Source organism: Ammodytes marinus (assembly GCF_949987685.1).
Source record: "Ammodytes marinus genome assembly, chromosome: 16".
NCBI classification, from domain to species: Eukaryota; Metazoa; Chordata; class Actinopteri; order Uranoscopiformes; family Ammodytidae; genus Ammodytes; species Ammodytes marinus.
The window spans coordinates 2,600,807-2,613,249 of record NC_137220.1 but is presented as its reverse complement, the minus strand read 5'-3'; the positions used below and the strand labels follow the sequence as shown (position 1 = coordinate 2,613,249).

Here is a 12,443-nt window from a genome sequence, read left to right as displayed (position 1 = left end):
CGTCCGACTACGCGGTTGGCGCGGTGTTAGAGCAGTGGGACGGTGGCGCCTGGCAACCGCTCGCCTTTTTCAGCCGCCAGCTGGTACCCCGGGAGCGCAAATACAGTACTTTCGACAGGGAGCTGCTCGGCGTCTGGCTGGCAATCCGTCATTTCCGCTTCGCCCTGGAGGGCCGTCAGTTTACGGTTTTTGTGGACCACAAACCCCTCACGTTCTCCATGTCCAAGGTAGCCGAGCCGTGGTCCGCCCGCCAACAGCGCCAGCTGTCATTCATCTCTGAGTATACCACGGACATCAGGCACATCGCTGGCAAATCCAACGTGGTCGCGGATTGCCTCTCCAGAGTGATCGTCGGCGCGGTGCAGCTGGATCTCGACTACTCGCGTATGAGTGCGGAACAGGCCACGGACCACGGTTTTCAGTCCCTCAAAGACTCGGACACCGGGCTGCGCCTGGAAAAAGTGGCGATCGGCGACTCAGGGGTCAGGTTATGGTGTGACCTCTCCACCGGCCAGCCCAGGCCACTGGTCCCTGCCGGCTGGCAGCGGGCTGTTTTCGAGGCAATACACGGCCTGTCCCATCCCGGTAGGAGGGCGTCCGTGAGGCTGGTCTCTCAGAAGTTTGTCTGGAAAGGACTGAAGAAGGACGTACGGGCCTGGGTCGACTCGTGTGTGTCCTGTCAGCGTGCAAAAGTGCACCGCCACACCAAGGCCCCGTTGGAGCCATTCGTCGTCCCTGGTAGGAGGTTCGACCATGTCAACATCGACCTGGTGGGGCCACTCCCCCCTTCGCATGGTTTCACCCACCTCCTCACGATGGTGGACAGGACGACGCGTTGGCCTGAAGCTGTGCCACTCACCTCGACATCGTCTTCCGATGTGGCCCGTGCGTTTATCGGCACGTGGGTCGCGCGCTTTGGGACACCTTCGGACCTCTCCTCCGACCGGGGTGCACAGTTTACCTCGGAGATCTGGAATGTGGTTGCCAAGGATCTGGGGGTTAAACTGCATCGCACTACCGCATACCATCCTCAGGCTAATGGTTTGTGCGAGCGGTTCCATCGCTCCATGAAGGCGGCCTTGCGTGCCAGTTTGACGGACGGCAACTGGTTGGACAAACTTCCCTGGGTGATGCTGGGGCTCCGGACGGCGCCTAAGGAGGACCTGCAGTCCTCGTCTGCCGAGTTAGTCTACGGTCAGGTGCTGCGAGTTCCAGGGGATTTCATTCCGAACGCCACAACACCCTGGTCGGCGGCCAGGCAGCGGTCCTCTCTGCTGGAGGTCGCCAAGCAGTTCGCACCCGTCCCCACTTCGCATCACTGCACCCCCGTTTCCCTGGTGCCACCCAATCTGCACACGGCGGAGTTTGTGTTCATCCGCCACGACGCCCACCGTGGACCGTTGCGCCCCCCCTATGACGGGCCGTTTAGGGTCTTGCAACACGGGGATAAGAGCCTGGTCGTGGACGTCGGTGGTAGGCCCGAGACTGTCTCGGTCGACAGGATCAAGCCTGCCCACGTGGACATTTCCAGACCGTTGGAGTTGGCCCAGGCTCCGCGCCGTGGACGCCCCCCGTTGCCACGCCCCACTGGGCTTCCTGCCGCCTTGTCGGTGCCGTTGCCGCCCAGTCCTGGGCTTGGTCCTGCCGCACCCACCACGCCCCTCCCCTCTTCGGCCCCTGCCACTCGTTCTAGTCGCGGCCGGGCCATCGTGCCTTTCCGGCACGGGGACTTTGACTATGGGTGAATTCTGGGGGGGCTTGTGTAGTGCTCTTACATAATTCACCTATGGAACTGAAGTTCCGGGGTTCCGGGGGAACTGTTATGACTGGGGGAATTTCCTGTTTTGTCTGGTTGGCGTTTTGAGACTATCAAGAGTTTACTGTCTGCTCCGTTGTTGTTACTCGACAAGTGTATTAATGTCATTAAAGCAGTTAGCTCCTTCTTTTGACACTCCGCCTCCGACTCCCGTCTCTACACGCCACAATATCATGGAAAATGAATTGGAATTGAGACAAGAATTCATGCTAAAGGGGCCCATACCAAGTACTGAGTACATATGGATGATTATACTTTATAGAGGGCCGACATTTCTGTATTTAAAATCCCTTTTTTATTGATTTCATGTAATATTAAATTTTTTTGTGATTTTGAATTTGGGGTTTTCATAAACTGTAAACCATAATCATCAAAATTATAACAAATAAAGGCTTGAAATATCTCACTTTGCATGTAATGAGTCTATATAACATAATAGTTTCACCTTTTAAGTTGAATTACTGAAATAAATGAACTTTTGAACGATATTCTAATTTTTCACCAGAGTTTCACCTGTAGTTGAGTCTCTGTATTGAGCAGACAGAGTATTCTGAGTCAGGGACATGTGTCTCACACTAGTACAACTCAATAATGAGATGCAACTCAATGTATTGTGTGTCCAGCAGCAACAACAATAAGGCTTTAAACCGCCCTGTTTTGGTCTTCAGAGTGTGAGCTTGTTTTACTGCCCAGCGTAGCCTCCATTTCCCCTCAAAGCACGGCCCATATCCAGCCATCACTTCAATGACACACACACACACACACACACACACACACACACACACACACACACACACACACACACACACACACACACACACACACACACACACACACACACACACACACACACACACACACACACACACACACACACACACACACACACACACACACACACACACACACACACACACACACACACACAGCCCCCCCCCCCCCCCCCTCTCTCCTTCCTGGTTGTTTGACAACAGCAGAGTGTTGGTGCAGGAATGTCTGTCGTACAACGTGACTCACATAACAAAGACACTCTCTGGCTTCAGTGCTTTAAAGCCTCAACCTCTCTCTGTCTCCTCCTGGCTTCTACTTCTCAGGACTCTGGCAGCATTTAGAGATCTAGTTTGAGCCTTTAGACAGAATTGCTCATTGGTTTTAGGCACAATTCAGCCATTTTTAACCTTCACAGTTTTAGCCGAGACATTGTAGTCAATGAAAAGTCTTTACGTTTTAATCAGACTATTTGTTTCTGTCTTCAAACTAATTCAATAAGGGATTTTTATTACATCCATTTGATCAGCTTTCTTTTATAAATAGATATTATATTAGTGTCTCTTGGTCACTTAAAGGAATACTTCACCCATACGGAGCCAGCGTTCTATCATTATTATAATATAATGAATGAGGTTTTTCTTCCCTCAGTCTTCCCTTGTCCCAGCTGTCCTGTTAATCCTAACCCTTACTGTGATGTCACAGTAAGGAAAATGTAGGGTTAGACAGTGAGACCATAAAACACTCTTTCTGCCTTTTCTCAGGCTAGAATGATCCGATTTAATTTTTTTTTTTGTGTGTGTGTGTGTGTGAGTGTGTGTGTGAGTGTGTGTGTGTGTGTGTGTGTGTGTGTGTGTGTGTGAGTGTGAGGGGGGAGGGTATGTATCAGCAGCCTCGGGGGTTACTGGGTTAGTGTCTTGCACAAGGACACTTCAGCAGCCTGGAGGTTCTGAACAACATACTTTTCACGACGTAATAACAACTGTAAACTGACCATTATCTGTTTGGTCTTTAAACAGTCAGAGAATCAGGGGAAAGTTTACAAAGAGCCTGAGGTGGGTTTACTCCAAATAATGTCGTTTTTTTAACCTATTTTTTTACTATGTTAGTGGACCATACTCCCGCTGTGCTTATTTTATGTTGGTACTTGTATTCCTGTGTTGTTGTGATGTATTGTATGTTCTATGTTGTACAGACCATGGTGGCAAACCAGCTTCCCCAATCAGGATCAATAAAGTAAATCCTATCCTATTTATTGTGATTATGTGACACGGGAAAAGTAGCTGGAATGATCAACTATCAGAGAAAACAATCGCACTGGCTACAATTGGCGCTGGAACTTTAGTTATTGTGCTTGAGTTTGTAAAGTTTGAAAGAGAAAGAAAGATAGAAGATGATAGAGTTACGTTGACCTTCGTCTCACTGGCGTCCATGTTGCTTTCTGCTCTTACTACACTGTTTATGTAAGTCTGTGACGCAATGCCATCCAGGACCACAATGGAAATAAACCTTCAGGCTTTTTTGTGTTATCCCTGGCTAATTATGTATCTTAAACCTGCAGTGTGTAGAATTTTGGGTTTTATTTCCTAGCAGATTTTGTAGAAAGTAATTATAATATCCATAAGTACATTTAATTTAGTGCATAATAGCTGAAAAAAAAGTTTTGAATTATTTTTTTTCCCCTTAGAAAGGGTCTCATATATGTCCATATGTCTGCATATTTTGGACCAAGGCCTTGTGCCGCCATCTTGAAAGTGTCATAGTTGGAATGTCATCAGGTGCATTGTTTAAAATTTAGAATTGTTCTTGTCCTTGAAGGTCACTGTAGCTTCTGTTATTATTCAAAAGGGTTGGGGTTACCCAGGGAGCGTTGCATTCTAGAACTTTGTAGAACTTTCTTGATGATGTCATATTACACACTGCACCTTTAATGTATGAAACAGAGTGCTGTTCATTTTTTTTTATATCAAATGGTCAAATTAAAATCAATCAATCAAATAAAACACACCACATTCACGAGTCTAAACTGTCCGACCCGTGGACCTTTACTGCAGGTCATCCCCCCCCCCCTCTCTCTCTCTGTCTCTCTCTCTCTCTCTCTCTCTCTCTCTGTCTCCCCATTTCAACTCTGTACTATCTAATAAAGCTTGAAAATGCCCAAAAAAATAATCTTAAAAAAATTAAAATAATAATCTTACTCTACACTAGGACTGCAGCATTTAGACAAACTATCTAATTGCCATTATCATGATTTGATATTGAAATTGTGATACCACTTTTATATAATTTTCATTGAAAAACTTATTAAAATGATAATGGTGTGTTTTTGTGGGAATATGTACCAAACAAAGATGTTTTCTCAAGTCTGTAGAATATGATGTGTAGGCCAGGAATGGTATTTGAACACACACATGTAGCCGTTAACAAATACTACAACCTGCCTGGATTAAAACAATTGCATGAGGTAATTTATTGCGATTTTGCGCTATAATTTTGGTGTGAAAAGTGAAGTGTGTTTAGTTTCCACACCCTGTGCTTCCACTAAGGTGTTTCCTTCCAGTGTCTTTGTGTGTGTGTGTGTGTGTGTGTGTGTCTTTGTGTGTCCAGGTAACATGAAGGCTAGTGACTCACTGTAGACACAACAATGGTCTCTTAATGCTTAGGTATCACACACACACACACACACACACACACACACACACACACACACACACACACACACACACACACACACACACACACACACACACACACACACACACACACACACACACACACACACACACACACACACACACACACACACACACACACACACACACACACACACACACACACACACACACACACACACACACACACACACACACACTTTAGTCTGACCTCTCTTTACAAACTGTTAGATCGCTGAAATATCAAGTCTTTGCGTAAAGGTGGAGTCAGCCATTTTGGAAAATGCTTCTTTGTCAAAATCAATGAATATCTCCTCATGATCCCCTACCTGTCAGTACTGTGTGTGCACTGAAAAAAAAATGTTTCAGTACACAGCCTAGGCTCTGTAAACAGGTATGTAAACAAAGGGCCCACCGTTGTGAGCAACATGCACGATTGCAAATATGGTCCGTCAAAACATGGATTGAATGAGTTTCTTTCAAATGAGTTCCACGTCTGGTAATTTTTTCTATTGAGGAATAATTCCTTCGCAAAAATTATCTTTATCTTTTTATCGCCCAACCCTAACTGCAACTAATGTTAATTTCTTAGTTTATTTATCAATAATGTGCTCTACAAAATGTTATCCCTGAAAATAGTAAGACCTGTCTTTCATGGTGAATTTAAATTAGAGGTGGGCATAGATTAATTTTTTTAATCTAGATTAATCTAGATTAATTTTGAAATTAATCTAGATTAATCTAGATTAAAATGGCTCATTTGAATTCATTCATAATATGCGTGTGCTCCCTAAATAATGACTCAAAGTAAGTCTTTGAGAACGTGTTTCTCAAGCCAGGTGGCGCATCAGACCAGGGGCTCATCTCCTGTTTCCAACATGCATCACAAACTGCTTGAGGAAGCTGTTCTACTATGATAATTGGTGATGAAAATAAATAATGTTCAACAAGATGTACTTGTGTTTACAAACTGTTTATTCAGTTAAACATGAACTTTGAACTGTAGGCCATAAGAGGTAACGATGAATTGTTTAGGGCTGCAACTAACGATTATTTCAATAATCGATTAATCGGTCGATTATTTTTTCGATTAATCGGTGAATCGGATAAAAAAAATAAACATTTGTAAATGCTGCATCTTTATTCAAAAACTGAACATTACTTCAAATTCACAGTGCACACTGAAGTGTCAAAACACCAGGTTATTGCTCCAACGTCCCGGAACTATTAAAAGTAATATTAAATGATAAAAAATTAATAATAAACTTAACTGGGATAACACAAAAAAAAACATACAATGTATGATATACATTTATACAGTATAAGGGATGTCCATGGTAAACCAGTCAACCGATAATATTTTTAACCGGTAAATACTAACGGTTAAAAAAATTAAATCATCTTAATTTCTCTCAGATGACAGGAGAGTTAATTAGGGCCCGAGCACAGACATGTGCGAAAGCCCTATTGTAATCGGTACGATTTTTATTATTATTCTTCCGGATCTAAAATGGGACTTTTCCCCTACTTGCCCTGGTAGAAAAGTTGTAAAACTCTGCGGGCAGGTCAGACCTGCAAAAAATTGCAATGTATCAGTGGTTCAGGATTTGTGCACAAAAATAGCGCCCCCTATGGCCAAAAACAGTTTTTCAGGAAATGCATGCTCAAAAATTGGGCTAGAAGCCTGAAATTACAGGACAACATGTAATGGCCCAAGGCGCACATAAATGCAATTGTATGTCATTAGCCAAAATCAACCGGAAGTCGGCCATGTTGGATGTAGTGCCTAAAACCGCCATAACCATCTTTTCGCATTTCGACGTAAGGCTCCTAGAGATATTGCACCAGGGACGTCAAACCACTTCTCAAATACAAAAGACCCTTGCCCGAAGTCAAATTGCGGAAAGATTTCAAAATTTTGAGAGAACCAGGGATCTTTTTGGGGTCAAAGTTCGCGTAAATACGCACCTCACGAAACTTTAATTCATCATAACTCAGGCTGTGTTATACCTAGCTGCACCAAATTAATAACCCAAATGTATCTTTGCAGGCTCCACAAAAAAGCCTCTTGAAGCCCCGCCCCAAAATCAACAGGAATTTTTTTAAAGTGAAATATGTGAATTTCTGACTCGAAAATCCTCAAAAAGTTCAAAATTTTTTAACTCCTAGCAGGAACATATTTAGCAAAACGAAAACTCTAGGGACACTCATAAGACATGGAAGAAATACCAATAATTTTTTTGTTTGATTCCGAATAACTATGACGAGCTGGGAGCCGATATTCGCCAACATGGCGGCAAAAGTCAGAAGTCCACATTACTCTGCAGGATTGCAGAGCAGAGTGAACTCATAACAACTTTTTGTGCAAAAAAAACATGATAGGGTACGTCCTCCGACATGGAAGATGATATACCCGAAAGCTCGTTTTAATCGGAACCACCGTCTTGCAGCACCGGCGCCTGATTAGCTAAAAAACATCACAAACGCACGTCATGAACCCTTTGATTGATCATAACTCAGGCTGTGTTGTACTTAGAACCACACAATTTATTACAGCAATGTACAATCCCAGTACGAACAAAAAAGCCTCTTGACGCCCCGCCCCAAAATCAACAGGAAGTGTTCTTTTTAGCAATATTCGCCCATAAAACCAGGCCCTCAGGATGCTGCCTTCTCCGAGCAGCCAGCATGGACTAGTGGCCAACCCATTGGTACTGCATGCTGTGAATGGGAGCTTATTTATACAGATGGCACTCTCTTCCTACATTAAGTAGGAAGAGACTGCCATCTGCTGGATACATTTATCTACACATCCTACTCCCACTAAATGGCAGTATTGCATTACAAATAAAGGGACTGAAGACTTCGCTTAGCCCAGTGGTTCTCAATTATTTTCTGTCATGCCCCCCCAGGGGACAGACATTTTTTCGCCCCCCCCCCTCCCCCAAATTGAAATACTATTGAGAACCTGCTAATATTTATTTATTAATCCGTACAAAAACACTGTTTCTGGCATGAGCATTCTGCATACAATCACCTTAATATAAAATTAGATGTTTGATTATACAATTAGCTGAGATAACTTCTGCAGCAACTTCAAAAAAAATTGGAGTTCAGTTAATTAGCTCAATTTGTAACATTTAAACAAGACAACTCAGTCTGTGTGAATCTCAGGACAGAGAAACAAGAGCAAATGATTCACTGAGGTTTGCATTTCATTCAAAACATTTCACAACTGTACACATAGGTGGTGTTTTTTCATTATTATAGGCCAATATGCCTTCTGTGATGCAAACCTATAATTGATTAATGTTATAATTAGTGTACTTGCTTAATTTCCTTTGAAATAGCCTACAGAGACACTTGGAGACACATGTGGACGTTTATTTACTGCAAATCACGGCCTTTCGCACGGTAATGACCGTACACAAGCACACGTGGCGCTTCGCTGTAATTTCGCTCTGCAATGGTCCATGTGCTCCAAACTTCACCTTCCTGGTAAGAGTCCAGGCCTGAGGTCGTCCTTGCATCCATATCAAGCACGTCGCGGCAACTTCCGCGCTTCCGGCGACAGGTATTGCTGTGCCGCGCGCTCCGAAGAGGCACGTTCTCTTGTGCGGTCGCCCGGAGCGCCGAGGACGGCCAGGACGGCGAGCAGCATGGATGGGCGAGGGCCCGGTCATCACTGCTTGCAGTTTTAATTTGTATTGATATTGATACCATTTTCAAGACTCCTTAACGATCCAAGTCTTTATTGATATCAAAATTGATAATTTTCTATTATTTTGTTGAAATAGAACTTGTATTATTGCTTTAATTGCTGATATGATCATAGCTCTAGATAGGACATTAAACAGGTCATAATTCCATTCCATCTTTACTATCTATTTTATCTTGCTGGGAAAACAAGTTTCGCCAAAATCTCAAATTTCTTTTTTTTTGTGTTGCATTTGAACACATCAATCATATTACTGAGCCGGCCTGAACACATCACAGTTGACATGTTTGCTACTTTTTTTAAGCTAACTAGCTTTATATCCTTCCGATTTTAACATGGATTTAAAATCTGGATCACTATTTTTAACTGACGGGACTTTCTACACCGTTCGGTTGTATGATTACTGCCGCTGCATTGAATGACTGTTGATGCGCCGATGCCGATTCTCCGAGCACGTCTGCACACCGTCTGCAGCAGCAGCTGACAGAGTTTTTTTGGACTAGACGGATACTGAGTTGATGGAGTTTTTTTTAACCCAAAGAAAGCAAAGGTACAACACTTTTATATAGGCCTGCAGTCCAGTGTTAGATATGACCAAAATACAAGCTGTGGCCGCTCACACTATAGCTTTCCCGCACGTGAAGCGAGCCTTCACGTGCGGAAGGGGGTTCACCCCGACGGCGAACAGCATCTCCCCTGAGCCGAACAGGAGGTGGAATTAAGAGATTAACGGCGATATTTTTTTTATCGCCCGATAAGAGTTTGGCGTTAACGCAGCCGTTAACGCCGTTATCGGCCCACCGCTAATTTAAATATGTTGTTATATTGGTCCAAAAACCCCAAATATATTTCACTTTATACTCTTACTCAACGTCATTGCAAAAGAGGGTCACCCCTCAATTGATCTTTCGAGGTTAAATAAAATAAAATAAACTTTATGCGATCATATAAACAGACAAAATCGGCCTATCCTCACAAAGAAACTCGTGAAGCGTTGAATTGACTCATTCCATTTGCTTATATAACTGTTAAAAGACACTGGAAGGTTGTGTTAGTATTCAGCGCTGGGAGGAAGAGCAGCTAAATATAACTGAATAACAAGCCCAGGATCAATAACACTTCTCTTAGTGTGAACACACAGAGAGAGACACAATCATAACTCACACAGTCTCGTGGTTCAGTTAACAAACATCCTTGTGTGTGTATTGTAGAAGGATTTTTTCTTTTTTTCCCTCACACTGCAGAGTCAATAAGGCAGGACATGTGATTTACAGCATGTTTTGAAAGGGCCTAAGAAGGAAGGGTTGAGTTCTAGGGTTCATATGGCTTAAAGGAATACTTCACCCATACGGAACCGGCGTTCTATCATTATTATAAAATGGCTATTATAATATAATGAATGAGGTTTTTCTTCCCTCAGTCTTCCCTTGGCCCAGATGTCCTGTTAATCCTAACCCCTAAATTTTTACTAGTGTGATGTCACTTATACTTCATAGGATCTCAGAGTTCAATACACCTTCATAGATTAAGGACTTTTCTAACACTAAGAATTCAATTAAAGATTCATTTTACAAAAAAAATATATATATATAATCAATCTAATTCGGGTTATAGACAATTAATCACAAAAAAACATGACTTATTTGGTCAAAAGAAAAGGAAGTAAACCTACTTCAAATGTTTGGGGGGAAAAAATCTTAATTTAGTATGTCATTACTTTATTAAATGTTTTGTTATTTATGCGTTGTATATACTGTCCCGTATACTATGTAGCCTACCTTTAATTGTGTAGGCCTAATAAATAATTTTACACACACACACACACACACACACACACACACACACACACACACACACACACACACACACACACACACACACACACACACACACACACACACACACACGCGAAACAGTCCAAAGACATAGTGCCTAGTGTACATCGAATTTGAAATGTAGATATAAAGTGGAGTATGGATGTTTAGGAAGCCATCAAACAGTGAGCGACCTTGAGGGACATTGGGGCGTTTTAAAAGGAAAAGAAAATAGGCCGGTTATGGTAATGTTGTTACCAGCAGCAGTTGGGCTAGGCTAACAACATTAGCTCCGCGGTGACACGGTCGATTTCCTGCCGAGAATGTAAACAAAAAGCGGCCATTGGACGAAGCACCACGTCCTCAGGGCTCGGCTTTAGCATTTTAGCCTCGAAAAACGCCTGATTTCACCAGCCAGACACGTCAATATTCACCACAAATAGTCACTTTGAATGTTTATATAGTTAATATAACGCGGTAGGGTCGTTAAATAGCTCAAATTAATGACTTTTTAGGGAGTAAAAAAAAATTGCATTTACCTCAAACTGCCAGTGGGCCGCTTGTAATAGCTGTTTGGCTTGATCCGCAGCGCAGCCAGCCGTCAAAACAAACTGGTTAATCATGACTTGATGTCTCAGTTCGTCCATATTCACCGACATTTTCAACTTCAACGTCGTAAAGTTAAAAGAAAAGAAAAAAAAAACGATTTAATGTTCGCGTTGTGTTGACTGCTCTTGACGCCCGTCTAACGAACCAACCGCTCCTCTTTGCAGTAACAATAATATTCTCACCATGTCATCACCAACAACAAAGATTTGGACGACGCTGATTGGACGAGGGGAATACTACACGGGCGCTGATTGGCCGAAGCCGAGATGGGTTTAAAATGACTGGTGCGTTTGTTTTCCATTCTCAGACTCGGTGGCGTTGGGGGAAGTCGGGTTGATGGTTGATATTAACGTCTCCGCCCTTCTGAGGCCCACCCAGTAAGTTAATACAAGCGCATGTATTCATGTCCTTTACACTGACGTAACGTGTTTGATTATTATACATAAATACATACACGTGTACTAAAAAATAAATAATAAATACATTCACGTGGCTGTGTCTAGGCCTATGTGTAGCCTATTAATCAAACCTATGTGTATGGGCTATCTATGGATTATTACACACAAATTTAAACGTATATTCACCCCTGTTTTATATTCAATTATGTATTATTTTTAATAGGAGCTATTTGTAAGGTACGGAGACTAAAATAACAACAATGCCATCAAATATAAATCAATTTAAACGAGGAACAGATGGATGATTTTCGACAATAAACGTAGCGTGTACTTAGTTACATTATTTTTGTGCATATAAAAATCTTAATTATAATTCTTAGCTATGATGTACTGAGGACTGGGTTCTAATCTTGTTTAATAATAATAATAATAATAATAATAATAATAATAATAATAATAATAATAATAATAATAATAATAATAATAATAATAATAATGATAATTAATTCAGGACACAATCAATGGTCCATGGTACAATATAAAAATAGAATATATACAAAAATATAACAATACACATACAGTACATGTTACAATTTACTAAATAGTTTAGTTTAATTGTATTTTTGAACATGAGAAAAAAATATTGAA

The 12,443-nt window shown here is 42.2% G+C and overlaps 1 protein-coding gene across 1 annotated transcript in view; it reads right to left on the bottom strand.

The window, feature by feature from the left end:
• Window positions 1–11,529, bottom strand: part of ubald2 (UBA-like domain containing 2) — a 24,551-nt gene extending 13,022 nt beyond the window's left edge. Inside the window, exon 1 of the mRNA XM_080044246.1 lies at window positions 11,328–11,529. Coding sequence (XP_079900372.1) covers window positions 11,328–11,447 — 120 coding nt within the window. The 5' untranslated portion in view covers window positions 11,448–11,529. The remainder of the gene's footprint in view (window positions 1–11,327) is intronic.
• Between the last annotated feature and the right edge of the window lie 914 nt (window positions 11,530–12,443).